Source organism: Dendropsophus ebraccatus, chromosome 9 (genome assembly GCF_027789765.1).
Source record: "Dendropsophus ebraccatus isolate aDenEbr1 chromosome 9, aDenEbr1.pat, whole genome shotgun sequence".
NCBI lineage: Eukaryota > Metazoa > Chordata > Amphibia > Anura > Hylidae > Dendropsophus > Dendropsophus ebraccatus.
Window position 1 is genome coordinate 62,799,225 of NC_091462.1, and position 27,887 is coordinate 62,827,111.

The following is a 27,887-nucleotide window of genomic DNA, read 5'->3' on the forward strand; positions in this document are numbered from 1 at the left end:
GTATTTCCGTAATAAAATACAGATGACTCATAGGTCATAAGGTTGTGTTTCTAAACAACCACAACCAGGAAGAAGGAACTTCAGAAGCACATGCGCTTGCAAACAGAAAGAGGATTACCTAATTAATTAACAGAACTGTCTCACAGTAAAGCAAACCAGAAATGGCAAAGTAAAATGGCTGACAAGCGATGGACTCTACGGACTTGAAAACAATACTGAACGTGTGAATTACTCCTTATAGTTGTGCTTAGTTAGGCTGTGTTTAATGTGTACATATACCACAAATGTAGGCTTTATCGATGTGACTGTAGTCTTAAAAGGGATGGGGGGCTATTTGGTGTGGGGTTCAAAATGTGATTTGGGTTTTGCAAAATACAGAGCATAATAGGGATGCAAAACGGATGATATATTGCAAATTGCTGAGAAAAAAATGCTGATCATGAATTTCATACTTGAAAATATAGTGACGTGTAAATGTAGTCTAATAATTTTAACATGTGCTTATAAATATTGAAATTCAAAGTTATAAATTGAAAGTATACAATACACTCTATGGCCATGTTCACGCATGGCAAAATAGTAGCCGTTGTGTGACACGGCCTTGTCACAAAATGGCCGCTGACTGAGATGTTCACCCGGCCAATACTGCAGTATCGGCTGGGCGAACATCACTTCATCTTAATTGGAATGCGGGCACATTCAGATATGCCCGCACTTCAATTAGCTATAGAACACAATATAAAATACCGACGGGGGCCGTACTTTACATTGTGTGCACAGCCTATTTTGTGCGTCTGCTGTTCTCTGAATAGACATGTCCGTTTTTTATGCACCCACATAGAACAACAGCCATAGTTTATACAGAGTCTATACCACGGCTAGTGTTCTATATACTTCAGTGTAATCAAGCACTGTTATTTAACAACGCCCATTGTTACAAAACTGCAGCAATGGCCCATACAGTGTGTGAACAAGGCCTAAAATATAATGTACTAGTATGGGATTGTAACCTGTGTACTGCATAACACACTGTTATATGTATATATGTACACTAAATTAGTTACAAGTATGTAAAATACAATTATTTAGAGTACTTTTCTTTAAGGCTTCAAACTTACATGAGGACCAGGAGATCCTGAAAGACCTTGTGGGCCAGGAGATCCAGCATCTCCTTTTTGACCAGGCTCCCCAGGCTCTCCTTTAACACCAGGTTGTCCATCAGGTCCCTGCAAAACACGACTTTCATTAAACAAATATTCCAAAAAATGCCAAATAAAAGTATCAAACAGATAACACACCGAAACACACACAGTAAGGCATCAAACACACTGAAACATTAAAGGCAATAGTTTAAAAAGTACATACCGGTGGTCCAGCAAAGCCAACAGGTCCAGTGGGACCATTTTCACCGCGAGAACCCTAAAACAAAATTAGAAAAATATATTAATACCAATAACACTAAGGATAAGTGTCCTTTAGCTACACTATGGATAAGTGTCTTTTAGCTACACTATGGATATATGTCCTTTAGCTACACTATGGCTATGTGTCCTTTAGCTATACTATGGATAAGTGTCTTTTAGCTACACTGTGGATATATGTCTGTTAGCTACACTATGGATAAGTGTCTTTTAGCTACACTGTGGATATATGTGTGTTAGCTACACTATAGATATTTGTCTGTTAGCTACACTATGGATAAGTGTCTTTTAGCTACACTGTGGATATATGTCTGTTAGCTACACTATGGATAAGTGTCTTTTAGCTACACTATGGATAAGTGTCCTTTAGCTACACTATGGATATACTGTATGTCCATTAGCTACACTATGGCTATATGTCCTTTAACTACACTATGGATATATGTCCTTTAGCTACACTATGGCTATATGTCCTTTAACTACACTATGGATATATGTCCTTTAGCTACACTATGGATATATGTCTATTAGCTACACTATTGATATATGTCCTTTAGCTACACTATGACTATGTGTCCTTTGGCTACACTATGGCTATGTGTCCTTTAGCTACACTATGGCTATGTGTCCTTTAGCTACACTATGAATAAGTGTCCTTTAGCTACACTATGGCTACGTGTCCTGTAGCTACACTATGGATAAGTGTCTATTAGCTAGTAAAACTGTAAACGGAACAAGTCACTTACTGGAGTTCCACGTGATCCAGCTGGTCCTATAACACCTCTTGGTCCTGGTTCACCCTAAAGTTAAAAAAAATTCAATGTTATAATTTATTTGCTATTGAACACTCATATTATGACAATACTAAATAATATACTTACCTTTTCACCAGCAGGACCTGCAGAACCAGCTGGACCAAGAGGACCTGGAAGACCCTATAATAAGAAAGACAATTAATGTATGAAACATTATATAAATGAATTTTTTCCAACATTTTTTTTTCCCTTCAAATTGACTGATGTCCTTTTGAGTACTAAATAACGTCTGTCATTTCGCGTTTTGGGAACCTGTCATTACAAGGTACATTATTCTAGTTCAGTGTATTTTCACTGTATTTTCCCTCTTTAGTCAGAGACTAGCTGAGCAGGCTGTCACTGCTAAAACTAGTTCATCTTAGAAGTAACATCCAGAGATTTTAGCAGGGGACCAGGAGGCGTCACTGGGGAGCAATGGGAGAATGTGTTAGGTGAGTATGGGTTGTTTATTATTTTCTATGCAGCCCCAGAAATCTATAAAAAAGATAAATGTCCAGACTACCCCTTGAAGAGAAGCACAAACATTCTGCCACCATAGGCCCAGTTCCCACTGAGCAAAAACGGCGGCATCCCGAGTGAATGGGAGGGCGGGCACGCGCCCACTTCCTCCCCTCCTCACTCAAAGTACTGACATGTCAATTCTTTGAGCAGAGTGCGACGGGAGCAGATGCACACATGTCCTCCCAATCACTTACTGCAGGACATTGAGCACGGTGGGATTCCGACGTTTTTATTCAGTGTGAACTTGGTCTAAAGCAATAATGGAAGCTTTCTTTTTATCCAAAATGTAGTTATGTAATTTAGATAAGTACTGCCTTAATAAAATTATGCAGAAGTTTTTTATCCTACTGTATATATATTTTTTAAACTTTTGTGTATGTTTACTCTCTAACCTATATGTATATTAAAAACATATCTGCCAATTCAAGTTACTTTTTAGGACAAGCTGTCCTGTGAGTGTAAACAGACAACTATTTAGCATATGCTTTGTTATACAGATTCTTTACATAATGTAACTGTTGTTTTGCTGCTGTTGGTGCTTTTGCTGCTATTTCTTCCTCTTGTATACTACAAATGATAACCTTTTTTCACATTCCCTTATAGCTTAGTGTTTTATTAGGGCTCAAACCAAGGAGCAGTCACAAAGAAAATTTCTCAAGAAAAGAAAAGTATCATCCAGCTCATTGCTACCGTTTTCGGCCAAAAAATTGCCAAACTGCATTATGTGAGTGCCATGAAATTTGTGATAATACAAAATGATGTCCATCCATCCATTTAAAAGCCAAGAGGTGGACATCTATCGTTGTTCATTACATGGTCTATGAGTTTTGGCAAGACAAACACGGCAGTATGTATGCTTCATAATAGTGAGATTACAGAGTGCATTGCAAGCATTGTACGATGCGCATAGCCCCTTAAGGACCGGGGCAATTTTGATTTTTGCGTTTTCGTTTTTTCCTCCTTGTGCATAAAAGGCCATAGCAGTTGCATTTTTTCACCTAGAAACCCACATGAGCCCTTATTTTTTGCGCCACTAATTGTACTTTGCAATGACAGGCTGAATTTTTGCATAAAGTACACTGCAAAAGCAGGAAAAAATTCATTTTACGATTACGATTAAATTGATATATAACATGTATAACTTTTATATTATGTGATGGCTTGTAAAAAATTAAAACCATTGTTTACAAATATACGTTCCTTAAAATCGCTCTATTCCCATGCTTATAGCGCTTTTATCCTTGGGTCTATGGGGCAGTGTGAGGTGTCATTTTTTGTGCCATGATGTTTACTTTCTATCGGTACCTTGATTGCGCATATATGACTTTTTGATCGCTTTTTATTAACATTTTTCTGGATTTGATGCGACCAAAAATGAGCAATTTTGCACTTTGGGATTTTTTTGCGCTTACGCCGTTTACCGTGTGAGATCAGGAATGTGATAAATTAATAGTTCGGGGCGATTACGCACGCGGCGATAGCAAACATGTTTATTTATTTACTTTTATTAATAACCTGGGAAAAGGGGGGTGATTCAGACTTTTATTAGGGGAGGGGGCTTTTTATTGACAACAACACTTTTTTTTTAACTTTTACACTTATACTAGAAGCCCCCCTAGGGGACTTCTAGTATAAGCACTCTGATCTCTCATAGAGATCTCTTCAGCATAGATATGCTGCAGGGATCCATGTGATAGGTACTCGTTTACTTCCGGCTGCTGCAGCCGGAAGCAAACGAGTGCCGAGCCGGGGACGGCGCCATCTTGGAACGACCGCGGGGCCTCGCTCTGAACATCCTCAACGACCGCAGGGCGTAAATATACGCCCGCGGTCGTTAAGGGGTTAAACAAGTCTGCAATGGTGGCCCTAAAAAAGGTGAAGAAGACTCGACTTCAATATCATCTTAAAAAGCTTTGGCTTGAGTTTGCAAAAAAGTATGAAAAGCAAAAAAAGGATGAAATGATTGGAAAAAGATGATTTGGAGCAAAATCAATAGGAGGGACTCTAATGGGTACAAATAGGTTCAGAAGAGTCAAGGGAAAAGGGGAGTAACAGGTTGAGAAATTAAAGGAACTCAAGTTGAGTGGAGAAAGCCTGATGATATGGATACTTGATCAGGATCAATGGTATCCTACAAAATGAGTTACATCATACACTCAAGTACTAAGAGTATGAAAACCACAATATGGTGATCCTGAAAGAAAATGACTTAAAGCATACATTGAGATTAGCGAAGAAATAGTTCATTGACAATGAAGCAGAGTTACTGATTTTGCTTCCACAGTCCCCAGACCTCAACCCAAACATTTGTGGGTAGAGTTGAAGAAAAACTGTATTTGTAACCAAGTGAGTCGATCAGTATGCACCAACATTTGGAATGTGTAGAGGAGATCTGGGATGAGTGTTTAATAAAGACATTCTTGAGTCTGATCAAGAGCATGCCCAGGAGGATTCAGGCAGTGTTGAAAGCTAAAGGTGGATTTTTAGGAGCAAAACAGTCACAATGCAGTTACATGACAAGAATCTGCATAACTAAGCATATGATAAATAGTAGCAGTTCAAATTTATGTATGAGATAGCCAAGTTGATTATGTATACAATCATAGTAGTCATTAAAGTCAATCATTCAAAGCTGTAGTGGATAGTGAGATATAGGGCCTGAAATCAAAAGTTGAAAACATTGGAAAATAGGTAGTAGTTATGGTTAGTGTTAATATTGTTCATCCAATGTAGCAGTTCATGTGTAGTAGTATATGCACTTACTCTTGCACCATCATTACCAGGGGTTCCTTCAGAACCTTTTTCACCCATACCTCCCTGAAAAATAAAAAATACATAGCATTTTTTTTTTACATTATATATAGTTTGGGAAGTGGGGAAAAAAAGAAATAAAATCACTTACTCTGTCACCTTTCGGGCCAGGGGTTCCAGCAATGCCTCTTTCTCCAGGCATACCTTGGAGACCCGGAGGTCCTACGTCACCGGGAGTGCCAGATGGACCAGGACTTCCCTGTGGTCATAATAGTACATTAAATAGGAAATGAAAAATGGGAAAGAACAGGTAAGATATTTTGGGAAATACTAATTTCTAATGTGTACAATAAAAGAAATAAAAATATGTATTAACTCCTTTGGGACCAGGCTAATTTTAAACTTAAAGGTACTCCAGCAAAAAAAAACTATGGGGAAGATTTATCAAACTTGTGTAAAGTAGAATTGTCCTAGTTGCCCCTACCAACCAATCAGATTCAACCTTTCAATCCTTATAGATTCTTTGAAAAGTGAAAGATGGAATCTCATTGGTTGCTAGAGGCAACTATGACAGTTCTAGTTTACACCAGTTTGATAAATCTCCTCCTATGTTCTTCAAAAACTACTGGTGTCAGAAAGTTATATAGATTTGTAATTTACTTGTGTTTAATTTTTTTTTTTTTTTTAAAGCCGTCGCTATTAGCCTTACAGGAAGTGCTGATTAATTTACAGTCTGACAAAATGCTATCTACTGCAACCACTGTTTTCTTTGTTGCCCTTGATAACAACCATCCAGTTAAACGGTCAGGCATGCTCACTTTGACAACATATTGATAATTAGTCTATGCAAAAAAGGGAGATTGCATGGCAACAACTGGTTTACAGCTCAGAGAGAAAACCAGGAAGTGATCAGAATCATGGGAAAAAAAGGACAAAACAGTGATGTTTTACCTAAAAACACAATATATTTGTACTCATTTACTTTTCCATAAGTGGAACAGATCTAATTTTCCCAATTTTGCTTCCAACTTCCCATTTTGTCGGAAAACCCATTTAGGCTATGTTCCAAAAACGTACTGATAAGCGCTAACAACGAAATTAATGATCATGAACATTACATTCCGTCCGTTGTTTCACAACAATGGCTGTTGTTATCGCTTATTAGTAAATAGTGGGAACATAGCCCTAAAATGGTAGTTAAAAAAAGCCAATTTAAATAATAAATTCATCATTCAAAAGTTAAAGATAATGCATATTATTAGAAAAGCGGCATGTTTAACTTATTTCTCTTGTATCAACTGAAATAAGACTAACTTACCTTTGGTCCATCAGGTCCATGACCACCAGCCATACCCTTTTCACCAGCTAGTCCTGAAGCCCCAGGTTCACCTCTTTCCCCAGGATTGCCACGTTCTCCCTATTTAAAAAAAATGTATGACTTCCTCAATAAAGAAGCATAAGCCTTAACTGTTACCAATGATTTACAGAAGAATATAATCCATACCCTTGGACCAAGTGGGCCTGCAGCTCCCGAATCACCAGGTACTCCCTATATAAAATATAATATTAATAGTAAGCATTTCCCCCATTACTAACTTTACTTAAAATGACCATACTAATATTGCCTTTTGTTAAATATGTTGCATTAATGTATCTAACATAACATACTCTGACATCCTTACTGTAAATTTATTGTTACTTTTTTATTCCATTTTCTCAAATGGAAAGTATTCATTATAATTTTATAAATTGCACAGAAAAAAACTTACTTCATCTCCTGGCTTCCCTGTTTCTCCAGGAGGACCAGGGGGACCTGGTAAACCCTGTAAAGTACAGAAAAAAAACAAATTGTATACTGTTTAGATATCATGGGGGAGATTTATCGAACTGCCTTGGCAGACCAAACACAGCTCGGATTTCATTTTAACAGAGCAGTGTAAGAAATTAGATCTCTGGGGGGTTTGGGCAACAAACACAGGGGCTCATGTTATTGAGTTTGCACTACTATTTTGGCTAGTAATGAGTTTTTGGGCAAGGCTTAAAATATGGGCAAGATTTATAAAGGCATTTGTGATACTTTTAGTAAGATCTATCTGTCAGTAAGATTGACCATGTGCAATTCTTAATTTTTTGCGCAAAAAAAAAAGTACAGCAGTACTACACTCCTACCCTAACGTAGTTTTTCAGCCAAGCTGTTTTAGCCAAAAAAAAGTGTGCAAATAATTGGGCAATTTTTATCAAGGCAATTGTAATGATATTTTTTTTGCGAAACACCGCTAAATTTTATGCAGCATGTGAAAAGTACCACCTGCTCAAAAAAAGTACCACCTGCTCAAAGAGCCTTAGGTCTGGTTTCTTAGGTCAGCGTTTCTCCATGGTTGGGTGAAAGAAGTACTGATTGAACTGCAGGCACCAATCAGGTGAACTCCAGGGAAGCCTCATAATATTGTTAACCCATAATACTTTTATATAAAGGCAAAAGTATAACTAATTTAGTTAATTTACTTGTTCTTCCAGTAAACTTATGTCAAAGAAACCCTGGAGACCTTATGCTTCAATATGTGCAGCTTAAGCTATGACTATATCAGTAATGTACTTTAGACCTAACAAAAACGAAAACATAAAAAAAAAATACCTGAAATCCAGTAGGCCCGGGAGGTCCTTGTTCACCTCTTTCACCAGCAGGTCCCTAAATCGTGAAAAATGTTTACATATTATTTGGAATGTATTTCTATATGTAAATTTTTATTATTACAAATAAATATTTAATTTTTTCTTACAGGTGGGCCAGCAGGACCAGAAGGACCAACTTCACCATCTTTTCCTGGAGCTCCCTAATTAAGATAAGTGAAAATGGAAATTTCTTAGAAGATATTTTTGGTTGGAAAGAATAATCATCAAACAAAGGAGATAATAACATACTCTTTGTCCGGGTACACCTGCGCTGCCTTGCTCTCCAGGCTTCCCAGGGTCTCCCTGTTGAATAGATATTAATTTAACCAATTATTTTAAAAAAGAATGAAAATGTTTGATTTTATATTATTATTATTAATGAATACTATGCATACACTGTTGCCTTTAGGACCAGCAGGTCCCATAGTCCCAGTTTCACCACGAATTCCAATTGGACCAGGTGGACCAGTGCGACCATCTTCTCCAGGGGCTCCCTGCAAGATAAAAATGTGTATCAAAATGGTATCCTTTAGCTGTACACAAAAGAAACTGTACACAAAAGAAAAATATAAACACAAACTGAACTTATATTTGTTAAAAAAGGGATGGGAAGAAGATTCCTTTTAGAGAAAATTCAAGTTTAATATTGGACACATGAACTAAAGCAATAAACATACAAATGATTTTAAAATATTGACTAACAAAATATCTTTGTAATTTGATACATAATAATGAATTAACATCATGGCATATACAGATGTATATAATATGATAGGACTTACCACTGGTCCTGGTTTGCCTTCTGGACCTGAGACTCCAGGATTTCCAGTCAGACCCTGGAATAGATGTAAGATGCATTAGTAATTTGGTATACCACATTTCCCACTGGAGATATGCTGTATTAACAGAGCTCCTGGAATAATGCTATTCATTATAAAGGATGTCATTAGATCATTTAATGATTAATGGAAAAATGTTTTGAGGTAATATGTGCATTGCACAAAAATGAGTTTACATGACACTCCACAGATGAGATGGTTACAGGGGTTGTCAGCACAATATATAATAATTTGCTTGGGAAATCATTAAAAAAAACTGCACATGAGCAAACTTTTGAAAAGTTTCCTTTAACCAGTTTGCTGGTTGGGTCAACGGTTTGGTTCAACCCAAATTGTTTTGGTTAACCCCCTGGGAGCCATACTTATGTCTACTCGCACTGCACCAGCAAAGAATGGGGTTAAGTAAATTGCTGAAGCAGGCGCAGACCACTTTCTATTGGGGGTAGTAATCATACTTGCCCTCTTGGGCTCCGATCTTCTGTCTTCTGCAGATTAACTCCTGCAATGTCTGCTCAGCCAATCATAAGGTGCAGTGGTGTCCCACCTCACTTTCTGACTGGATAAGTGGGCACTACAGGAGCCCCTGACGCACACCAAAGGCTGTGTGTCGGGTCTGTTAATGACAGAAGACCTAAGACCAAGGGGGTAAGTATGGTTCACTCAAGTAGAGATGCTATGTAGGAGCCAAGACTGAAAAGAGAAGACATGAGCTGATCCCCACTTACATGTCAATTCTTTAGGTGGACAGTGGATTTTGTTTGAGAATATCAATAAGTCTATGGAAGAGGTGGAACTTCAAGCAGAGTTTGTCGCATTTCCTCAGCTTGAAATTCTGATGCATATTTGGTAGTGAGAACACACCCTAAATATCACATGTTACACCCCCAAGCTGGTAGTGCTGCACAACAGGACCAGAGCTCCATGATAACAACAGTGGGTGTTTCGGCAAAGATTGAAGGTAAAGGTCTACTTTTTCTTACCATCTATCTGAGATCAATTAAAAAGAAAACTTTAAGAAGGTTATCTGCTTACGATATCCCCCCTCCACATTTCTCTCTCTGTAAGTGCCACTAGAATGTCATACGCTTTCCTGGTGATAACAGGTAAGCAGCGTTGTGTTAAAGGAACTTCGTATTAAAAGGGGTTTATCCAAAACAGACATCCTTCTCACACCCTAGGATCTTTTCATAGACCATTTACCCTTAGGCTATGTTCACACAACATATTTTTATGACAAAAATGGCCGATGTATGCAATTAAAACAGTGGCCGTTCTTGTAAAAAAAATTGTTGCATTGAAGTCAAAGCAAACAGCATCAGTTGTTCACACAATATATCGAACAATGGCCATTGTTAACTGCAGCTGTGGAAATAATTGACATGTCAATTATTTCCAGCCGTTGTGTATTGATTTTAATGCAATTTCCAGTGCAACAGAGGCCGTTGTTTCCGAGTGCTAAAGAATGGCCACTGTTCGTACAATGTGTGAACATAGCCTTATATTGTATAAAGATATAAATTTATAAACTAAGCAGTTCATTCACTGTGGCCAAAAGCCTACAGAAGAAAATATGCATATAACCTGCTCCAGGGGCGGATTAACTTTACCATAGGCCCCGGGCTGTTTACCAAGCCTGGGCCCCCCACCCCCACCTCATAGTACAGTATAGATAATGTCATTTTGCACTGATTTGTGCAAAATTGCCATAAAAAAACTGTGATTTTTTGCAAATCATGGCGGAAGTGTAGCCAGGAGACAGTACACCATTGAAAGTATAAGTCTTTTTGGGTGGTCATGGGCCCCCCAGGAGCTCAGGGCCCCGGGCTGCCGCCCAAAACGCCCCTGTTATAATTCACTACTGACCTGCTCTGCTGAGCGTCTATAGGCTACCAGAGTATATTGTGTCCGTAAAGCAGTATATAATGCTTTATTAGTAATTTGTTAGAAATATTATAGGCACTTACATGAACATCTCAGTGTTTTACTTACTCTAGCACCAGGAAGACCAGGTTCTCCAAGACGACCAGGATCTCCAGTGGCTCCTTTAGGGCCAGAAACTCCTGCTACTCCTCGTTCTCCTTGAGCACCCTGGAAAGGTTTTGGTTAGTATTTTATGTGGAAGTAGCAGTAATAAAAATGTTGGAGACTATGGACATCAGGTGTTTTGTACCTATGGATACCTTAGAAAACGTCCATATAAAAACTGTTCTTGTTACCTTAGGTCCAGGCAGTCCATCTGATCCAGGAAATCCACGATTACCTGGGGCACCCTAAAGATAAAAAGATAATATTGCTAAATGTCAACAACAATTATATAGTTTCAATAGAATTTTCCCGCCTCCCTCAATGTGACACTGTTTCTCTATGGAAGGTCTGGCGCACCTCCGCTCTTTGTGGCTCTCCGCTCTAAGAATTCCGCTGATCCACACTTTTATAAATCTGAGCCAGTGTAATCTGAGATTTTGGTGTGAGATTACCAGGTTTTTACAACAATGCGAGTCTATGACATATTATGATAATGTGTTGAAAATATTTCATGAGAAATTTGAATCTTTAAATTAAAATATATTTAACCTATTGGTTTAATATGATATAATACAGAGCTTGCTTAAAGAGATATTTTCAACACAGCCAACCATGTTGTCATAAAACCATACATCCACTTACATGTAATAAGGATTTCTGTAATGGAATAGCTGAATAAATACAATTCATGCTCCTTAGCATAAAAAGGTGAATTACCCTTTCTCCAACTGGTCCTAGAGGGCCTTGTGATCCAGGGTCTCCCCGAGGACCTCGTTTACCCTCTTCTCCTTGTGGTCCTGTTGCACCTTGTGGACCATGTGGACCCTGTTTTACAGAAATTTGTCTTCAGTTAATCAATCCTATTTTCTCTATTTAGAGATATTTCCTTAGGACACCATATACAATTTACACAAATATATACAAATTAGTATATCAATAGCTATCAATTAGGTTTTCCAAAGCCTGCATATACTTACAGGTTCACCTTTGGGACCAGCTTCACCTTTAAAACCAGGGACACCTGGATCACCCTTTAAGTAATAAAAACAAATTGACTTGCTTATTGCACAATTATATGTTAAACATTAACATTAATAAATCCCTAGCAGACTTAAACTGTCTGACAACTGGTTTCCCCCACCACGATTTTCATAACAGTGCAACATCAATCACATTGTGCAACTATTGGTCATGATCGTGACTTTACCTGCCTCAACCCATCTTATAAAGTATACTTTCAAGTCATGGAAACAGCAGAAGTAATCAATGGAGAGCAGAAGGCAGCAACCATTTTCTACTACCCGAACAAAACCTGTAAGGCCTAACTTGCAAAAATAATGGGGAAAACAGAAGAAAACATAGTTTGAGGGTTGTAGATTCCCAGACATGGCTTTTTCACTCCAAGCCAATTAAAAATTAATTCTCTATGTACTATTCAACCCCAGTCATGTTTTAAAGGTAAAGATGCATAAAAATTTACTTGAAGGGAAAGCTACCTCCAAAAGGTAGTGCCAGAGCGCTGCTCTGTGAATTCTTCTCCTATGTACTATCAGTTTTGGTCAGTTTAGAATTTGAAGTTGTTTTATAATTGTTACTAAATATATCAAATTTTCTTACATTTATCATTTAATAATCTATAATTGTTACTAAATATATCACATTTTCTTACATACAGTATATAATCTTTCAAAAGTCATCTGATGCATTGCAGACCTACAACCATCCTAAAACCTAGGCATAATTATAATACCAAAGTCTGTGATTATTATGTCCAGCTATATTGTATGTTGATGTTTTGTGCAGCCTTTTAATTTTAGTTAATCCCTTTATCATGTATAGCTTAATGATATGATTAGGTGTTAGTTTTGTTTGGTCTGCACCAAAAAATTATTTTCTTAATCCAGTTTCATAATAATTTATCATATTTACCGCTGAGCCTCGGATCCCAGGTGCTCCGGTACTTCCTTGAGGTCCAGGAGAGCCAGGTGGTCCTATAAGCCCAGGTGGACCTGCAACACCAGGACCTCCCTAGATGAAAAATTTAATATGCCTTAAAAATGTTAAATATTTTTTTTAGAAAAATGTTTGTTATGGGTTATATTTAACTCACAGTTGGTCCTTTAGCTCCGCCAGCTCCATCAGTACCTGCTGTCCCCTAAAAGCAATACATAACAATTACAGAGATACTGATTAATAATATTTTATAGCATCCTTTCAAGGGGGTTACCAACTTTATTCGGTAAAACTATATATATTTTATCTTAAAAATTCTGACTGTTTACTTGCTGCCTCACATTCCCATTATCAGTGATAATCAGTGCCATTCAGGCAGCTGGCTCATCATACAAGGGATCCTTCCACATAAAAAAAGTGGAGAAGAGAGATAAGTACATGTTTGCACATTTGCGTTTTCTCTAAGGGTGGACACCGTACAGCTATTGAAAAGAAACAGTACTATATAACATTATTCCTGGAATACCTGGTTATATGAGAATTTTAAAAATAAACCTAAATAAAATTTTTAAAAAAATGGCACACCACCTTTAACTGGAGGGTAAAAGTGCATTTGAAGCTGAGAGTGGCCCTTTATAATCTCTGTGCAGCAGTCTTAGAAAGGAAAAGAAATAGCTGCAAATATGTAAGGAAGTATGTAGGAAATGGGTGTTGTTCATTAGATTGCAGTGTGTTATGACTTGCACTTAGAGATGAGCAAACTTTTCAAATATGTGGTTTGGCGAACTTCGGCAAAATGTCTGGTTCCGACAGAACTAGTTCAGTCCAAACCTAAACTTCACCTTTAGCTCTAAAGCATGTCTATAACACTGTGTAAAAGCCCTGTGATCAATGTTCCTTACAGAGATCTTTGTGAAAGATAACTTGATACTTGGCCATCCTGCCAGGGCTGCGGAGGACATGGACAAGGTTTGAGTTTGAGCCAGATTTTAGCAATGTTTCGACTGAATCTAGTTCAATGGGTTCCGTTTGCCCATCTCTACTTTAATTGTCATATTTATGATTTGTTTTGCATCGTTGCACACTTTTACTTTAATTTCCTTTAAAAAAAAAAAAAAAAAAGCATACCTGAAGACCTTGTGATCCAGCAGGCCCTTGGGAACCAGTTTCACCTCTTGGACCCTGTGGACCTTCAGGACCACGTGCACCGGTTGGACCTGCTTCCCCCTTAAAAGAAAAAAGATTAAAGGGATTAAAAAATATTATAACAATCATGTATTGTCTTAAAGATTTCATAATGCTGTTTATGTTTAAGTTTCCAGTAACATCTGCTTGTACAAAATGCTTGTTTACAATATTAACAAAATGACTTGAGATCATTACATTAGTATATTCAATAAAACATTAAATAAATGACTGTTTTATTGGTAGGATTTAACACAAATGGCATTTAGTCCAGTAATATAATGAGCAATATGAAACAGTTCTCCCATATTTCTATGAGATTAGAGGATGATTGATGAAGTTTCAATACAAAACACTTTCATTACTCTAATACAAATGGCCATAGCTGGCTATTTTGTAAGCCAAGGCAGTGATTACATATACCAGCCATGATTTTGGACATGATTGTGATAAGATTTTGCTAAGATTGTGATAACTATTTAAATCTCATTTTAAAAACCTTTTTCCCAATTGAAGCTAAAGGTCCCACGGCCGATTATCGCTCCGTGGAATAAAGAGAACGATCAGCCGATTCAAACCTAAATGACGATTTCAAAACAATATACATTACCTGTCCAGGCACAGGTCTTCTCCTTCTCCCGGTCCCGCGCCGCAGCAGCTTTGGAGCGGCCTGTCTGAGCTGACAGACAGTCTGTTAGCTCAGACAGGCCTCTCTAAAGCTGCTGCGGCGCGGGACCAGGAGAAGGAGAAGACCTGCGCCTGGTAAGGTAATGTATGAAACAAGGGCTGCAAAGACATTGGTAACAATGTCCTTGCAGCCCTCGTTAAAAGACTGTCGGACCATGGAATAGGCCCAGTAAACGAGCGCCGATCTAGCAGATCGGCACTTGTTTACATCGTTGATCGGGCCCTGCTCGGCCCGTGGAATAGGACCCTTAGTCATGGGTAGAGATGAGCGAACTTGCAGTAAGTTTGGGTTCATGCAAACCCAAATGTTTGGTATTTGAATCCCTGTAGCTGGAGAAGATGGATGTAACCCACCTTACACACTTAGAAGTAGCAGATATGTAAAACATGGATGATGATTGGATGTCATAAAGTGAAACTGCTCAGTCCAGGCTTTATTCTATTAAGCCTATGTATTGCGGCTACTATTAGAAATTCTCAGCCAAACTTTCAGCTCGGCACTAGATTGAAGAAAGCACTAAAACAAGCCAAAAGCCCTTGAAACGTGTGTGACCTCAAAAGAAGACATAGAAAATGGAAAACTACATACTCATCACTCCAAGGTGCCAACCATCTGAGAGATGTCACAGTCTGGCCACCGCTTACAGAGTGGAGACAGGTGGTTAAGGGAGGCAATGAGCTGTTAACTACACAGGGAGAGAAAGGGGCCAAAAAGCAAATTCAAGCTAATTCATGCAAAGTATTTGCAAAATTGCTTGCTTTGCATTCTCTATCACCTTATGAAAGTTTAGGTGATGAGAATACCCCTTAAAACGCATTTATAAAAATGCAATAAAATAAGTCTAAAAATATAGTAAAATCCGACATGGAGAGAGAGGAGCGGCTGCACATCACACCTATGGCTAATACTAATGCTGCTAAGCCTATTTTAAAAAAACAACTTCAGGATTTTGGAATATGAATTGATCAAGCCATATCGCCCCCTGTACCAACGTGCAGGTCTTTTGGTTTACACGGGTCCCTAAAAATATTGTACCACGGTTCTGCCCAAATAATATAAAAAGGAACCATGCCCACATGCTACATGATCTACTAGGGAAAAAAATAATATACTGTATGTATTTTGTACAATTCTAACACTCACTAGTATATAATACATAAGACACTTATATTTTTAATGTGATTAAATGTTGTGTAAATATTTAAAGTGATATTTAAATATTTACAGTAATAATGAAGCAAATCACTTTGTTAGCTCAGCAGTCGGCTTATCAGCCATCTGCCTTTTAACTCAGTGCCGCTCCATTCCGGGTGCAGGAAAAAGCTTGATCCAGTCCTGGGAAACTAGGAAAAGTTGTGGGTCGAACTTTTCCAGGCACCCAAGGTGCAGCGGCACGGATTGACATTGAGTTAAAAGGCAGCAGGCTGATAAGCAACTGCCGAGCTAGCGAGACAATTTGCCTTGTTATTACTCTAAATTCGCTCATCCCTAGTTAGAGCATAAAATGTATTCTGCAAGAACTGTAGACACCATGGTTTTAAGCAAAGCTCCAATTTTTAAGATATCACATAACTAGAGCTATATGTGGTTTAGATGTCAATTTGTTAAATAATCAATTCTCAGTAAGTCCAGTTCATATTTATAATTTCCTCAAAATTGGTTAAAAACAGGTCACAGAGACATCTTCTAAAACAAATAGAGGCTTTCTTAGCACATTTTATAGTGTTCCCATTTACTGTGCCAAACAAGTTTTCATTCCAGTTCTTTTAAAGGCTTTAGGGAATTTTTTAAAGCCAAAGATGCATGAGAATGAACTGATTACACACTATTTACAGGAATGAAGACTTTTATTGTATGAAACAGTCTGTGGTTTATTATCTTGTGGCAAATAAGGGACTGGATTTTGCCAACTGTAACATTTTCAATTGCAGCTGTCTCCATGATAGTGACTAAGTAGCACCTGCAGATATAAATTAATTGCATATCTGACTGGTTGGTCATGTGCCAAATCCACAACAACTAAAAGAAGTAGATGAAATGCAATTTCCCTTTTTCCCTTATTGGCACTGAAACAAATTAATGCCTACTCATAAAAAAGATCTGCCCTCCTGTAGGAACTTTGTATTATCCTACTAGAAAAACATGGGGAATTCCTTAAATTCTGCTACCCTTGGATTGGCTGCATATAACCAGGCATATATTGCCCTATGTAATAGGACCAGTAATCAGCTAACAGATCCGCAAATGCTTGTTAACTGGCTGACTCGCTCTGTGCTAAAAAAAAAAAAATATATTGTTCATACAGAGCCAATAATAAAAGCTAAGAGCCACATACAGTAAACGATTCTTTGTACAGCCTTCCAAGCCTTGTAACCGGCTCAGTAAATGAGTCTCAGAGTGTCAGTTCATGAGATCTGCACTTGACTACAGTCTTGACAGCTTGACAGACAGTATTCCCGCTCTCCCTCAAACCCATTTTTCTCTATTTGCATAGTAAATTTATAGAGATGAGTGAGTAGTAAAATACTCAAAGGCTCGAAATTCGAATAAATACTCCTTAATTCTTGAAAACTCAATCAAATATTGAATCCTATTGAAATCAATGGGAGATGCATGCTCATATCTTGGAAACCTAAATGTGACCACTTGAAGGTCAAGGTCAAGTCGACAATGACACCTGAGAAAATGATGCAAACACCTCTGGAATGCACCTGGGACAGCAGGGGAAGCATGCCTGGGTGCATCTAACACACTTAAATGGCAATATCACCCACTATCACAGGTAGGGGTATTAGCGACCCCCAGCAGTAATTTTTGCTATTTTTCATTTATAATAGCAAAACTGAAACAAAAATATGGTGTTTCAATTATTTTCCAGCTATAATGGAATAGAGGATCCCTTTCCTGTCTATTTCATTATAACAGGAAATTAATTAACAGTATATTTACTTAAAAGAGAACCAATCACGGGCGAAAATGAATTTTTTTTTATTCCCTAATTAGATGTAAATCCTAATTTTAACAATATTTGTAAATATAATTAATTAATTTTAAAGCTGCGTTTTTAAAATATTTCTGTTTTACTTTCCTGCCTCGCGCCGGCTCTTTTCAAAAGAGCCGGCGCGAGACAGGAAACTCCCGTCATGCAGAGCGGCAGCAAGGCCGGTGGGGGCCCGCCATCTTGATGACGTCACTTGCGTTCCACCGCTGGAACGCAAGTCACGTCTTCAAGATGGCGCCCCCCCCCCCCCCCCGGCCTAGCTACACCAAACAAGCGGATTAGGTAAAGTATAAGACTGTAAAGGCAGTCTGTATCTTCATGAAGTCTATTTATGAAGATACAGACTGCCTTTGCAGTCTGTATCTTATGACTTACCTACTACTCTGTGCCGGTGCAGCAGGGCCGGCGCCGCCATCTTGATTACGTCTTTGCGTTCCACCGCTGGAACGCAAGTTACGTCATCAAGATGGCGGCGCCGGCCTTGCTGCACAGAACAGAGGATTAGGTAAAGTAGAAGATACAGACTGTAAATAGACTTCATGAAGATACAGACTGCCTTTACAGTCTGTATCTTCTACTTTACTTACTCTGTTCTGTGCAGCAAGGCTGGCGCCACCATCTTGATGGCGTAACTTGCGTTCCAGCGGTGGAACGCAAAGACGTAATCAAGATGGCGGCGCCGGCCCTGCTGCACCGGCACGAAGTAGTAGGTAACCCATAAGATACAGACTGCAAAGGCAGTCTGTATCTTCATAAGTAGACTTCATGAAGATACAGACTGCCTTTACAGTCTGTATCTTCTACTTTACCTAATCCTCTGTTTCTGTGCAAGCAAGGCCAGGCACCGCCAACTTGATGACGCAACTTGCGTTCCAACGGTGGAACGCAAATGACGTCATCAAGATGGCGGCGCCCAGCCTTGCTTACACAGATACGAAAGAGTAGGTAAGGCATAAGATACAGACTGCAAAGGCAGTCTGTATCTTCATAGATAGACTTAGGGAAAGATATACTTTAATATTAGGGACAGTGAAATTTAGATGATAGGGTCTCTTTAAAACAGCATATTTTTGTTAAAGTTTTGCTATTGAAAATATTTTTTTGCTAAATTAGAACGAAAATTTGCTGCTCTAAGTAAATATAAACTAAAACAAGTAGCACTATTACTGCCATGGATTGTTAATACTACTACAGGTTTTAGTTTATATTAACTTAAAACTTAACAGCAAATTTTCATTCTAATTTGCTAATTATTTACTTACTTTATTTACTGAGTAAGACAGGACAACACCACAGCCAAGCTGAGGGGCTGTCATCGAGCCGGAGGAGGCCCGAAGAGGACACCGGCGAAACGTGGACAGGTGAGTGATCTACAGGTAACTGTACTAAAACAGCTAAACAATTGTTTAGCTGTTTTAGTACAGTTTGTTAAGATTCGAATTTTCCATCAGCTATTTAATTGAAAATAAGTCTATCGAATAAAGCAATACTCGATTGAATAGCTACTTATAGCTACTACTAGTGCTCGCTCATCTCTCTGTTCCAGTGCTCTGCACAAATGATAAAGGGTTAACATAGAATTTACACATGCAGAAAGTAACATAAAATCAATAAAAATGGTTGAGAAATTAAGTGCATTCGGAAAGTGTTTTTGAGTACCAAACAATGGTCATGATTAAGCATGTTCCAGAGGCCGTCATTGCAATAAAATCTGTTGGAACATTATTCTAGTTCAAAGTCAAAGATGGCCCAGTTAAGGGAGTGTCTCCAATTAAAAGGTCCATTGATTTTAATACAAAGGCCGGTGAACAACTTAAAATAACAGCAGCTGTTGGCACAATAACAGTCGCAAATTAATGGCACAAACATTAATTTGATGCCCACTGTGAACAGCTCCCATTATTTTATACATCGTGTTTCCATAGACTTCAATGGAAATCATTGAAGGATAAAAATAACGTCCGTTATTTAAAACTTAAATGGCAGCCATTATTTTACAATGTGTGAACATTGCCTCAATATGCAAATTGCGATTGTAATTTGGCTAATACTTTCATGTTTTGGCACCAAAGTTACGGTAGTCCAAAAGGCAGCTGTAAATAGGCCAAAAAAAAGACATTGAGAGCATAGCCTTGTGTTTGTTTGTGTTTAATATAATTTTTAAGAGGTTCCAAAAATGCTTCTTACCTTCATACCAGGAGCACCAGGAAATCCTGCAGCACCACTTAAGCCTATTGGACCCTATTGAATTAAAAAAAGAAAAGAAAAAACATTGTCATTAAACTGGAAAAATATACCATTTTTATCTTTAAAAAAAATACTCCCAATCTTGTTTTTTTTTACTTTGTTGAGCTATCTCTTTTTGCTGTGTGGCAGATGTCTATCCCAACTACCTTTATAACACTAAAATAGGCAAAACTAGGTCTAGATGGCATATACCCCAAATATATACGTCTTCTATAATATTTAACAATGCAATAATAACAAGGGTTGCTTTGTACAAAACATTTGCATCACATTGTGGTACCAATATTTAAAATTGGGTAAAAATGTCTCAATTTAAAATACTATAATAGCAGATGATACTACCTCCTGGGAAAGAATGCAAAATCACCAAGGATGTTCATCTATTTTTTTTTTCAACTTCATAGCAAATACTGGGCATACTGTAGGTATAACACAAAACAATGTTTAAAGAGAAGTTAACAGTAGGTTAGAGGACTCTAACCTGCTGTTATGTTCCCATAATGCACAGAACGCCTGCTGAACCCTACTGAGTAAAAAATAATTAAATATTGTTTATCATTAAACTGAAAAAAGTAACATTTTTATCTAAAAAAAAACAAAGTCCAAATCTTGGTAATTAAAGTGTAACTGTCACAACAACCAGCTACTGGTACAGTAGTAAGTTCCTCTATTATTAATCTGCAAGTTCAGGTCTCCATGGATACGAACATGCAATTTCATATCCAATGGGTATGGGTATCTATATGGATCCAATGGGGTTTGTGTGCATTACGGTCTTATTGCATGTTCGTATCCATGGAGACCCGAACTTCCAGATTGACAGAGGATCTCAGCACTGATCCAGAAGTGGGCCATCATGACATGTACACTTTAACAGTTCTTGAGGAGGTCCTGTGGCTAGCTAGCAGTTGGACCAATCTAGACTTACAAGAGGAGTCAATACCAGAGCTTAATCACTAGGGGCTGAATGTCACCACAAGTGAGCACTGGTAGAGGCCCACTTTATGCAGTCTAGTTTTAATTCTGCCTTTTGCTAGCCATTAAGTAAAGTCAGTAAAAAAGGTCTAAGGGAGATACTTAAGAACGTTATGGCAGAGGCGTATGCCAGGAAGAAGGCATAGATTCACCCTTTCTTCCTGGCGTACAACTGCCATATCCCCTGCTCACTCTTAGGGCATGGCAAGACAGGGATTTACGCTCGCAGGCATAAATCATGATCCAAATCTACACCTGCTGGAAGCTAAATTTTGTAAATTCAGCAGGGGAAAATGAGGGTGGGGCCTACTTTAAGACCAACATATGAGTACGCTAGTCTTGATAAATCATCCCATGAGTTTCTAACCAGCGATATTTCAGGGCTAAGCCACTGGGCCCCCTGATGTGGCAGGGCCCATCTTCAGCCCCCGCCAGTGAGATGATGTTGCTATTTAAACATTAAAATATATTATATTAATACCTTGACATTTTTTAAGGATCCTGGTACCTGAGAACAATTAACAATTGTAGTACAGTGGTTGTTTTTCCACCCATTACTTTGGTGTTGAACTCCATCCAACATTTATACGAAATATAAGCAAAATAATGAACACAGCCATTACAGGTTAACTTTTCTCAGTAAATGGGAATATTAGGGTAACCTACCACTGCTCCAGCAGCCCCCACAAGTCCATTGGCGCCTCTTGCACCCTGAAAATATAAAGCAAAACTATTTTTTTAGAGAGCACAGTATACACTTTCCTAATTATTTATATTTAAACATCTTAATTTAAAGGATTCTGTAACCAAGAGAGTGTCCCCTTATGAATTCCATCATGACAAGGTCTTCCTCATAGGACTGCTGTAAAGCAATGTGTTACAATTAGAGATGGGCAATCTCAGCCAGTGATTGGCCAATTATTGACTGAGATAGGTCAGCATCGTGGCCAGTGATTGGCTGAGCAGGCTGTTACTCTCAGGAAGAGAAGTTGGCTGTGTTCAGCGGGGGACACCTGAGATGCATAGGAGGATTGCGGACTGGTAAGCATATTCTCTTTTTTTGTGCATTAAATGTGCATTAAACTTTGTGGTCACTATCTTGGACTGGGTTCATATATAATTTAGCAAAAAGTTTGGTTCTGTCGTGAAAATCAGTAACAAATCTTGGTTTGAGAAGTTCAGTTAGCTCATCTCTGCTTACAATAACAATTTGAAGGAAGCAAGTATAACATCCATGGTGTGAATGATAATTCCACATGCTTTGCTATACAAAGATATGACTATCTTTTTATAAATAGCCTCAAAGACAAAATCCAAATGTTTCTTAAAAAATATATATATATATATATATTTTACATAACGCTAAAAATGTGGGGGAAATCAAGGCCTTTTTATTTTTAGGGGAATAATTGGATTTCCCCCCGATTTTTGATTCTATTTAGGAACCAGTTTTCAACGGATGAATATTTTTTTAGATGCAACTTTTTTTTTAATCATCCCGATTTGAGTATTCACAGTTTGCATAATTTGAGTAAAGCGCGCATTTTATCATTTGCATTTTTTTTAAAGTCCTTCAAGCTGGTGCAGACCTATGTCTGATGCATTTAATATGACAGTGCTACATTTTAAAAAATCAGTCACAAGATTTTGGACAAAATATATATCAATCTTCAGCTGCCTGGCATATAGGTTGATATTGTTAGTTACTTATCACCGAACCTTTATATGTATGTCTTTAATGTGTTTGTGTTTTCTCTTCATGCATTGCAGTCACCAGGAATATTACTTACTGGTGTGCCTTGAGGTCCAATTCTCCCTCTTTCTCCAGGCATTCCTCTTGGTCCCTTTAAGATTAAGAATTATAAACAATTTTCAATAACATTTTACTTTGAACTTTTCCTATGCATGTAAAGTTAACAATGAATGTAGATAAATTTGCTTCAGTAGTGTTGCTACTTTTCCTAGGTAATATTCATAGATCATATAAGGATTCAGGTTATGTTCACGCACAGTGAAAATGCGGCCATTTTTCCTGGACGGCTGTCATTTAAAAGCAAATCATGGCAGCTATTTTACGAATAACGTCCATTTATATACAAATAATGAGTGTTGTCATGAAATAACGGTTGTTATTAACCATCAAATAACAGTCATCCAATAGAATTGGCGGTCATTTTGATAATATGTGAACATAGCCTCAAGGTGACTTGTAAGGACCCTATGGCAGCTACAAAAAGTTTCCACACCTATATTCATGGGTCTACTACAGGAAGTTCAATTTTCATGTTCTGAATGTATTAGAAACTCTTACTAAAAACATAGAAAATGGTCATCAGAAATAGACCATTTGGACCATCTAGTCTGCCCTTTTACTATTTACTTAATAATAATAATAATAATAATAATAATAATAATAATAATAATAATAATAATTATTATTATTATCATTATTTATTTTTAAGCTCCATTAATTCCAAAGCACTATACAACAAACAGGAACATTACAAGATCAAAAATACATTACATGAATAAGATAAATGCCTGCAAGGCCTTACAATCTATGAGGTAAGGGGAGAGCGACAGAAGGTAAAATGCAGCCAATTAAAGTGTGGAGCAGAATTATTGTAGGATGTAGCCTTCTTTGAATAGATGGGTTTTCAGGTTGCTTTAGAAGGTCTTGATGATGCATGAGAGACATATGTGTCGGGGTAGAGAGTTCTAGAGTATGGGGCAGGCTAAAGCTAAATCGGTTGTGTGAGGTACAAACATGGGGGAGCACAAAAGGAGAAGGGGAACGAAGGTTTGGTATGGCGTGAGGGATGGTAGCAGGATATCAGGTCAGGGATATGCAGAGGGAACAGGTTGTGGAAGGCCTTGTATGTCAGGATGGTCAACAATTACATTAGGATAGATATATGTTTATCCCAGGCAAGTTTAAATTCAACTATTGTAAATTTACCATCCACATCTGCTGGAAGTTTATTCCAAGATTCTACTACTCTTTGAAAGTTATATTTTGTCATGTTGCTTATGATCTTTCACCCAACTAACCTTAGATTAGCCTCCAAAGTATTTATATAAGATGTAGCTTCATACTGCTCTTTCCTTTCTTACACTTGTAAGAACTTAGTTAGCAGACATAGGTATGAGTTCTATAACTTCACAACTAAAATAGTAGGGACTGAGCTACTATAACATTGCTCCTTTCACTTGATGATGAAAACTATATCTTGAACAGCACCCTATGAATAAGGGGGGGAGGGGAGGAATAAGGAAGGCAGAGCTTGGTAGAGAGGGAATATATGTAAGAGTTGCTAGAATGGATTTGATAGAGCTGATTCTGATGTTTGCAAGAAGTCAACCACAAAGGGAAGACCTCTACACTTACACAAGAAAGAAAGCCCGTGGACTGGTGGTTTAAGTGACACTACATGACACCACTTTATATAGTAAAAGGATTTACATTATTTAAGGATTTATCATATCATTGCAATGAAAATGAAGGATCCTATTATAGGCAATTCTATAGCCAGAATAATGAAGCAGCAACCATATAAACATGTCCGAATGTTGTTGTAGTTAACAATCATCTTCACTGAAATGGAAAAACTGTACCAATGATGTGTGAAAGGTACATGGCGTGATCCTGGCAATTCTGAAGAATAGACATTTCTACCTAATTTTTTCTAAAATAGTATACATTATATAACCACCTAAAAGCCAGGCTGCTCCAAAAAAAATGTATCTGCATTATTTTAGTCACTTATAGGCGATCAGGGGATGTGACATATAATATAGCTCTGTTATGATCAAAGGAGAATGGCAAAAACACAGTCCTATTAAAAATTACCATAAACCAGGGACATAAAAAAAACAAGCAAACTAGATTAGTAGAACTATGCACATTGTGGCTTCATATAATGCCTCAAACTTACCGGTGGGCCATTTAGACCCATTGGACCAGTAGGACCAGATTCACCCTAAAATGACAAAGTAAAGAATATATAGGTTATCAGATGATTGAGTTCAAACCTATCAATATTTGGAGCAAGATTTTAGAGCAAACACCAAAGTAAAATCCTAACAGGACTCCCAGGAAATAGCATGAGAGTCAGCATGAAAGTCCTGCTTACTTTGGCCACACAGCATGATTGACAGTTTTTCCTGCATGCATGTGTGTACAGAGTAAGCTGTCAATAAACCTTTGTGGGCAGGGTAAGTGCACAGAAATGGTGCCCTAAATCCTACAAACCCATATATCACAGCACTTTGCTGCCTGCTCAGTGATGAGTTACCTGGATTTATGTCACAGCTGAGCCTGCATAAATATTCATGAGGCGGACAAATAACTGCACCAAGGGGTAAAGTACCACCCAGTGCACCAAAACCCTTATTAGCAGATCAATAAAACGTGATATGTCAAATAAATAAACCCAGCAGATAAAAATAATACCAATGCATTCTTAGGCCATGTTCACACAACGTGAGACAACGGCCGGGCCACAGAGAAGATCATCTGCAGCTGTTTACTGCCGCTGAATTCCCGAATTCTCGGCAGCTCACAATGGAGAGTGCTGCCGGAGCCACACGCTCCATTGTGATCTGACAGGCTTTTCTGCGGCCGATATTCACTGAATAGTGGCCACAGAATACTGACATGTCAGTTTCTTGAGGCGCTGCTAGGGATCCCGGCCAGAGTGTATACTATGTGTATACACTCCAGCCGGAATTCCTTAGAAGGCAGAACTTACATAGTGGGAACATGGCCTTACTCAGCGCTCCTGCCCTATAAGAACATAACAAACATAACCTGCTGTTAGTTTCCCTTTAATGTTACAGTGACAGTGTAGGGGCATTCCCCGAGCTGGTAACACCCGACTGCCAACACCGTGCTGACTATTTAGTCATAAATTCTTTTAAGATTAAACAAATAAATGACACATCAAAGATGTTCTAGAATTATTACATCATGGGTAGAGTTCAGCAAACTTTGAACTTTGTCTGAACTCGAGCTTGCAACATTTGATTAGCGGCTGCTGAAGTAAGATGCAGCCCTAGGGAGTCCTGGAAAACATGGATCCAGCCATAGGCCCAAGCATGTTAGAAGTTTGCTTTACTCTAATCATGGATAATCCAATTATTTACTATAACAAATAATCCTCCAAAACAAAAAAGAGAGACCCTTTGTGTAATATATAAATCAAACTAGACTAAATTCTTATATAGTAATCCATACCTTTATTGTCTAAAATCATGTATAACAATGAAATCGCAGTAAAAATTCAGAGAACCACACATGGAAGACAACAACATAGGAAAAACAGACTAGGGTAACCTCATGGTACAGGCTGCACAATGCTGTAAACTACTAAGTAAGGTCAAAACATCGCACTGGTGGCCAAAAATTTATATATTTTGTCTTTCTAAAAAGAAAAGATCGTAAGTCGATGTAAAATATTTAACCAGCCATCTATGGTAAAGTGACTAGTGCTGTATAAATGAATAAAGCAAAGTGCAGAGCATCAGGGCTGTATTAACAGCTGCTGCTGCCCTAGGCACTAAACCTGAAGCCGCCCCATCTTCACGCACCTATTGGCGATGCCAGACCTGACCAATACCACCATACCCCCCACCCCCCCTGGAAAAGACACCAGATTTACTGGCAAGTCTGAATGGAGGAGGGAAACTAAAAAAATAAAAACAAAAAAATTAGTTTTTTCTGACCCCCTGCTCCCTGGTGCTGCCCCCCTGCAAGGTGCTGCCCTAGGCACTGGACCACGGGTGCCTAGTGGTAAATACGGCCCTGCAGAGCATACCCATAACACAGTTTTACTGCTTGTCCTGGATGCCGCCAAGCCCCCAGGTCAGGAGAAGAGACCACATGAACTCTTTAAGCATCTTCCCTGATCTAAATTTTAACTATTATAAACATTCCAAAATGTAAGCAATCTAATTTCAAGAAACTAGCGTATATAAAAAAATATTACCTTTGCTCCAGCTGCGCCTAGTTCTCCTTTTGGGCCGTCCAGTCCTTTATGGCCCTAAAGTCAACGGAAGATGTAAAAAATATACATTACTAAACATTTTCCTTTTAAAGTAGCTTAACTACCTTAATATTATTTAACACATTATTTCCAAAAATACAGCAACATAGTTTATAACATGGGTTATAATAATGCTTTAAAGTGGTGACAAGATGATTTTATTGCTCTCACTGATGTGACTGAGACCCTGAGAGTCCCTTCCATGGTGCACAGTTATTTCTCCTTTACTCCATTTATGGGAGTAGAAACAGACTAATCCACTGGCGTAGCTACCTTAGAGGCAGGCCAGACAGCTGCTATGGGGCCAGTGCCACAGGGGGGCCCAAAGACGCACAGGGAAGGTAAGAGACATCATGTGCCCTTGTGCTTAACCCCTTATGTACTGCAGTGTGTAAGTGACCTGAAGTTCACTTACATGCTGCAACACAAACAAGAGTTAAAAAGCAGAAGACAAGGAGATCTCTGCTTCACTGCTCTGATAACCCCTGACCTCTGTTCTCAGCTGCAAGCTTTGAGGTCAGGGATTATCAGTGCATGGGCAGTGAAGCAGAGAGCTCCTTGTCTTGGCTTTTTAACCCTTTTTTTTTTTTTGCAGCATGTGAGTGAACTTTGGGTCACTTACACATTGCAGGGGTTAGGGAGAAGGTAGTCTGCTCCTGTACATATGTATTTAAAGGGGCTATCTAGTGCTATAAAAACATGGCCACTTTCTTTTAGAGATAACATTACTCTTGTCTCCAGTTCAGGTTCGGTTTGCAATTAAGCTCCA

General features: G+C 38.3%; 1 protein-coding gene across 1 annotated transcript in view; it reads right to left on the bottom strand.

Moving 5' to 3' along the window:
* Positions 1–27,887, bottom strand: part of COL5A2 (collagen type V alpha 2 chain) — a 130,561-nt gene that overhangs the window by 15,265 nt on the left and 87,409 nt on the right. The window contains exons 14-39 of the mRNA XM_069983514.1: positions 27,062–27,115; positions 25,010–25,054; positions 22,865–22,918; positions 21,741–21,785; positions 20,040–20,093; positions 14,107–14,205; positions 13,136–13,180; positions 12,955–13,053; positions 12,003–12,056; positions 11,743–11,850; positions 11,217–11,270; positions 10,990–11,088; positions 8,944–8,997; positions 8,557–8,655; positions 8,411–8,464; positions 8,269–8,322; positions 8,124–8,177; positions 7,258–7,311; positions 6,993–7,037; positions 6,807–6,905; positions 5,640–5,747; positions 5,501–5,554; positions 2,303–2,356; positions 2,168–2,221; positions 1,366–1,419; positions 1,119–1,226 (exon numbers count right to left, since the gene is read on the bottom strand). Coding sequence (XP_069839615.1) covers positions 1,119–1,226; positions 1,366–1,419; positions 2,168–2,221; positions 2,303–2,356; positions 5,501–5,554; positions 5,640–5,747; positions 6,807–6,905; positions 6,993–7,037; positions 7,258–7,311; positions 8,124–8,177; positions 8,269–8,322; positions 8,411–8,464; positions 8,557–8,655; positions 8,944–8,997; positions 10,990–11,088; positions 11,217–11,270; positions 11,743–11,850; positions 12,003–12,056; positions 12,955–13,053; positions 13,136–13,180; positions 14,107–14,205; positions 20,040–20,093; positions 21,741–21,785; positions 22,865–22,918; positions 25,010–25,054; positions 27,062–27,115 — 1,755 coding nt within the window. The remainder of the gene's footprint in view (positions 1–1,118; positions 1,227–1,365; positions 1,420–2,167; positions 2,222–2,302; positions 2,357–5,500; positions 5,555–5,639; positions 5,748–6,806; positions 6,906–6,992; positions 7,038–7,257; positions 7,312–8,123; positions 8,178–8,268; positions 8,323–8,410; positions 8,465–8,556; positions 8,656–8,943; positions 8,998–10,989; positions 11,089–11,216; positions 11,271–11,742; positions 11,851–12,002; positions 12,057–12,954; positions 13,054–13,135; positions 13,181–14,106; positions 14,206–20,039; positions 20,094–21,740; positions 21,786–22,864; positions 22,919–25,009; positions 25,055–27,061; positions 27,116–27,887) is intronic.